Source organism: Rutilus rutilus (assembly GCF_951802725.1).
Source record: "Rutilus rutilus genome assembly, chromosome: 4".
NCBI classification, from domain to species: domain Eukaryota; kingdom Metazoa; phylum Chordata; class Actinopteri; order Cypriniformes; family Leuciscidae; genus Rutilus; species Rutilus rutilus.
In genome coordinates, this window is record NC_140212.1 from 13,019,409 (window position 1) to 13,025,456 (window position 6,048).

The 6,048-nt window shown below is 38.9% G+C and overlaps 1 protein-coding gene across 2 annotated transcripts; it reads right to left on the reverse strand.

Annotated features, from left to right (window-relative positions):
• Positions 1 to 487: 487 nt before the first annotated feature.
• ldhba (lactate dehydrogenase Ba) lies at positions 488 to 5,275 on the reverse strand. 2 transcript variants are annotated; one of them, XM_084408439.1, is made up of 8 exons: positions 5,078 to 5,275; positions 3,095 to 3,230; positions 2,822 to 2,939; positions 2,234 to 2,407; positions 1,977 to 2,150; positions 1,724 to 1,841; positions 1,201 to 1,324; positions 488 to 1,081 (listed from the first exon to the last, which is right to left on the reverse strand). In XM_084408439.1, the coding sequence occupies exons 2-8, from the start codon at positions 3,221 to 3,223 to the stop codon at positions 914 to 916; spliced, it is 1,005 nt and encodes a 334-aa protein (XP_084264565.1). In that variant the 5' UTR covers positions 3,224 to 3,230; positions 5,078 to 5,275; the 3' UTR covers positions 488 to 913. The 2 variants fall into 2 exon arrangements, with proteins under 2 accessions (XP_084264565.1, XP_084264564.1); XM_084408438.1 differs by having other exon boundaries at positions 3,095 to 3,227; positions 5,078 to 5,208.
• Positions 5,276 to 6,048: the final 773 nt, after the last annotated feature.

The following is a 6,048-nucleotide window of genomic DNA, read 5'->3' on the forward strand; positions in this document are numbered from 1 at the left end:
ATTTCTTAATCATGGGATTTTATGGCACACTTGTTTCATTGAGTTATTGTATTTGTGCAATAAACGATTTATATTGTTTGATGGCTTTTGAATTATAATTGTGGACAGAGTGCGAATTATGGGTGGTTGAGCACCCTAATTAAGGTTTTGAAGCAGACGTATAAAATGTTGAATATTATTTTCAGAAAGAGTTTTAAGTTTATTTTACAAGTAGCCTAACCTTCTCGCGTATTTTCGTCTGGCTGTAAACATAATTGTTCGCTGCAGGCAAAGGCAGTTCCAACCCGTTTATTCCTTTAAAGATAGAACATTGACAAACTGTAATTTTTTGTATTATTTAAGTGTCACAAATACAACAGAACAACAGTTATCTTTAAAACGTTTAGGTGCAAAAAAAAAAAGTCAGCCTATGTTATAACATAGCATTTTGACCACCAGAAAGTGCTACTTGTATCAATATAAGATCTCAAAAAACATCCAAGACAGATTTTAACAGTTCATTATTTTATTAACTTAATCTTACACACACACCAATGACCAACACTTACAAAATAATTCAGAATGAATACATTTGTATCTACCTCACTTCATTCCCTTCTCCTCTTGACTTAAACAGCAACAGAATGTTCCCTAATGATCTCACTAAATTAGGTCCAGACAAGAGGGGTGTTGGTTCCTTCTTCATTGCCTACACAATGACTTAACAAGTGCAAAGATGTTCCCCTTTGATCATTCTCTTTAGAAGAAAGATTTCATATTTTAGATTATGCCTACCTAAGCCACCATGGAAAGAAACACTTCAAAGCAACCATATCCAAAAGCAAGTGAGAAGGACCGACATAGTTAGAAAGAGTGTGTAAAGATACGAAGGGAGTGTGAAGAGTGAACGAGTGTGTGGCATCCCGCAGTTGACCTACAGGTCCTTCAGGTCTTTTTGGATGCCCCACAGAGTGTCACCGCTCTTCTTCAGCTGAGCGATTTCTCCGTCGGTCAGGGTCATGTTGATGACGCTGCCCACTCCGCTGCTGTTAAGCACACAGGGCAGACTCAGGTACACCTCCTCGCTGATTCCAAACATGCCCTGCAGACAAGCAACAACAGGTGAAGTGATCACTTAACAAAAACGCCTTGATTCATTCTGTGCAGTTCTGGGATATGAAAGTGTATGACTACATGATTAACGGTGTAAACTCCTCTCACCTTCACCATGGTGGAGACAGGGTGGACCCGGTTCAGGTTCTTCACCAGGGTCTCGGTCAGGTCTGCCACACTGAGGCCGATGGCCCAGTTAGTGTATCCCTTCAGCTTGATCACTTCGTAGGCACTAAGAGAAGATAGGAGCAACTAATTAACAGTGGATATTTACTTAATCATTAAGTAGTCATGTCATTCCAAACACCACTTTGTCTTTATTTTGTATTGAGTATTTTGAAACCAAGAACTTGAAAGCTTGAGCTTCAAACATTAAATTCCCATCTGAATTGTCTACAAGAAAATTACTACAAATTCTCCTTTTGTGTTAAAAAAAATATATGTGTTTGTCAAATTGTGTAATTATTGGCATTATTTTGGCTGAAATCCATTTTATTATAATTTATGAAATACTGAAAATTATAATTCACCTTCTCAACAGCACTATGGTTAACTCAAATTTAATAATCTAGATTTCCAATTGCCCATCAGTCATATAACAGCAGAGCCCCCAAAACAAGATGTCCCCTACCTGTCCACAACCATCTTGTGAGCTTCCTTCCAGTTCTCAGTGTCTTTATCTGTGCCGATGTCGGGGTTGAGTTTCTGCAGGCTGACTCCTGCCACATTTGTTCCACTCCATACAGGCACTGTTAAACAAAAGAATATGCTGTGATTGACTGAAATCGTGCCACATCATGCAGTCGTTGACATTGTGTATCAATCTAATTCTTTCTGCCAGCCCTTTCATCCTCTCCCTCTAGTTACTTCTCTTCCTCTCTCACCGCTGGAGTCTCCATGCTCTCCCAGGATGTAGCCGTTAAAGCTGCTGGAGTGGATGCCCAGTTTCTCCGCCATGATGTAGCGGAAGCGGGCGGAGTCCAGGTTGGTCCCGCTACCAATGACACGGTGCTTTGGCAGGCCGCTCAGCTTCCAGGTCACGTAGGTCAGAACATCCACTGCATGAACACGGACAAAAGCAGTTACTACAGATGCACTAGAAAACATTCAACTTAAGCATGTTGTGAGTTTGTTTGCTCACCTGGATTAGACACCACAACAAGGATGCAGTCAGGACTGTATTTGACAATCTGAGGGATGATGTGTTTGAAAATGTTAACGTTCCTCTGCACCAGGTTCAACCTGCTCTCACCCTCCTGTTGACGCACTCCGGCCGTCACCACCACGATACGAGAGTTAGCAGTCACAGAGTAGTCTATAAAAATAAAATAAATAAATACACTTCCACTCAAAACTTCAGGTAGTACTACTGAAAATTCAAGCCTTTCAGCATAAAGGTGCATTGTTCAGCAAATTTTTGCAGGCGTAATCGATCAATTTCAATACGAATTCACAGAACCAGGCATTTTGAGTCAAGGCCAAAATTTCCCTCATGCAGATTTCGCTATGGGTTCAGGTTGGTTACACGGATCTGCTGTGTTGACCAACAGAAAGCTGTTTGGTTTAAAAGTAACACTATTGTCAAGTACCTTTTTTTGCATGCAAAACATTGATTGCGCATTGAAGCCTCTAGCTTTTATAAGATCACGAGAATTTGATGTATATTAATATACAAGCTAAAATAATCTGATCATTTTAATGGAATCAGGCTCATGGAAGTGCATCCCACCCTTGTCAGCCACAATCTTAGGGGTCTTGAGGAAAAGGCTTCCATGTTGCAAATCCAACATCTCTCCCCTCAGTCTATCCTCCACAACATCCACCAGAGCCAGTTCATCTGTAAGCTCCTACAAGACAGGAAACAACATTATTACTTCAAATGCATGACAATTTTCATAGTAAGCTGCAGTCACATTAGCGAAATTTAGTGGGCAAAAAAGGCCCATTGTAAAAACATTTGCTCATTACACTTATGTAGAGTGATTAAGATTAAGTCTCTTACCCTAAGCAGGATGCTGACAGCACACGCCATGCCCACCTGCCCCACGCCAACAATTGTGACTTTGTTCCTGGGGGGCTCAGCAGGGCCGCTGGCCAAAGGAGTGATCAGCTTCTCCATTACTGAAGCCATGATCCTGCTGGAAGAACAGGACAGATCATGTTCACAATGCAAACTAATGAGAATGTACCACCTCTAAGCCATCAATAATAGAAATGAAAGTAGAAAAAAAAAAAAAAAATGACAGGAAGCTGTGTAGTAAACATTAACTGCGTATGATGACATGGTCAGGCATCAAAGCTGGGTCATGGTAACAAGGTCACCCTCACTGCGTAAACCATAACTCCATACTGTGAAAATTACCCATATCCTGAGTTGCAACCAACAGAGGCCCACTCGATAATAAAATTAGCCACTGGAGCCAAGTCACTCTGCCCCCATTTGCTAGACAAACTGAAGGAGTGTTTCTACACACTGCAATATTAATTAGGCAATGTGTGTCCATCCAAGACAAACACAAGAGAAAAAGAAAAAAAAACATTACTTATATAAACTAAACTATTAATAGTTTACTTTACCCCATCTAGTAAGCTTCTAAGTGCATTATACAAATGAAACCATAATTTATTTTAGGCAGTTAGAATTACAGTCAATTAAGTTTATTACAGTTGACTAGACAAACCTGTACTGGCTTATGAGCATGCAAACTCTGGCACACCACACAGAAAGAGAGCTCAATTGTGACACTAATCCACAATGGGCTCATGAGGATTATGTTAGACGTTAGATATGATCTTGAAAGTGTTAGATATGGCCATCATAAAAGGTCTAATTGCACTTCATCAAGGGTCATAGCCAGCATAACATACAGCCATGCGCCTTTATCTCCAAACCTTATCTTGAAATGCTGCTGCTACTTAACATAACTATCATTTTATGAACTGATATTCATGTGAAACGCTCTACCAATTACATGAAGGCGGAAGACTACTCTCTGCTAGTACTAAACCACATTCATGAATTTATACACTTAAAATCGAAATAGTGGGCTTGAATTACTGTGTAAAAACTAACAAACCAAATCAGAGCAGTTTACAAAAAGGTTAGACTCTTGGTGGGTAGCTATGGGTGTATAAAAAAATGAAATAATGCAACGCTATGTGGTAAGCTAAGGCTAATGTATAAATTAAATGAACTAAAATGTGAAAATTGACTGTTTATTCATTCAATTGTAAATGATAACATTTAAAAACATAACATTCTATAAGAATTATTAACAATAATTTTAAAAACTCATTTACAAATTGAATTAGCCTACATTATTTAAAGCTAAAATAAATTGGAAAAAAAAGTGTAATATATTTTTGTATTCGTTAAATACAGTTTGTTGCTACTGTGTAAACGGAGAATACGTATTGTTCTTAAAAAATATATATAACAAAAACTATTTCAACTTAATTAAGCGCTCATAAAACAATATTATGACGCAACTGTCCTTATCACGTCCTTGACGATTCAGATGCAGTAATTGCGTCTGAAAACAAACAGCAAAGTGTAAAATCATGATGGCAATCGATTCATTCTTATTTTAAGAGCCTGTAGTTAATCATTCGTAGTTTGGCCTCTCTCCATCAGTTGAATTTAAACAAGGCCAAATTCACGGTCAGCGTGCAGTGGATTCCTCCATGTTCATGCGTGCACCAAACACAAATGTCCTTGGATGCTCATCTATCAATTCAGGTTGGAAACACGACTGTTACTTCACTTCTAACGCAACAGAATACTTAAAACTTCAAAATGTGTCGAACGGAAGTGTTGCAAACAACAAAGCGCCGATGTATTCACACCTCTTCAATGTCAACGACAGTGGTTATACATCGCACCATGACGAGGGTGCTTGTTTAACATAATGCTGCTAATCGAGAGAATTTATTTAGATGAGGCATATGCGAAGCAATAAAACAGCCATTCAATGCATATACATACATTTGTTGCAGGAATGTTAAATAAGTATCCTTAGCTGCAGGAAGAGCAGTGAGTGCCGCTGCTGAGTACCAGTGAGAGCGAGCGAGCGCGTGCGTGCGTGGTCGCGTGACTCGTGGAGGAGTGGAATTTAAGCGTGCGGCGCTACGCAGAGAGCGTATGACCTATTGTCACTAGTGCATGCGATGCCCTTACTGATATGAGGAATATGAGAACGACAGACAGACCGGCCCACTTTCCCCTTGGAGGACTATGTCAAGGATTTCATCGTTATCATAAAAATACTTCCTCTCCACTGACCTTGCACCTTAATGGGATCTTTATTAATGCAATATTTGTCAATAATTCCACATTAAAGTCGTATCCCAAATAATCACTATGCAAAGTCAAATATTACAATTAAAACATTGCATTTCCCAGCTTTCATTGGATTATTTGGGATGTTGGTTGCCCAATGGAGTTGTTATGCAACCAAGACAGGTTTTGAACTGCCTACTAGTGCCTAGTAAACACATCCAGATGGAAACTGGTTAGTGAATCTTGTTGTAACTCGAACATTACATTTCGAATACAAAATCAAGAAAACTTGCGTGGCTGCTTTACTTAAAGTGGGCATAGATTACCCTCAATTTTGAAATAAAACAATATCAAATGGATATTTTGCATTTTGGAGCCACATGTTTCCTAGATTATGATAGATAGATAGATAGATAGATAGATAGATAGATAGATAGATAGATAGATAGATAGATAGATAGATAGATAGATAGATAGATAGATAGATAGATAGATACCTATAGACAGTCAGACAGATAGATAGATAGATAGATAGATAGATAGATACCTATAGACAGTCAGACAGACAGATAGATAGATAGATAGATAGATAGATAGATAGATAGATAGATAGATAGACAGACAGACAGACAGACAGACAGATAGATAGACAGACAGATAGACAGACAGACAGACAG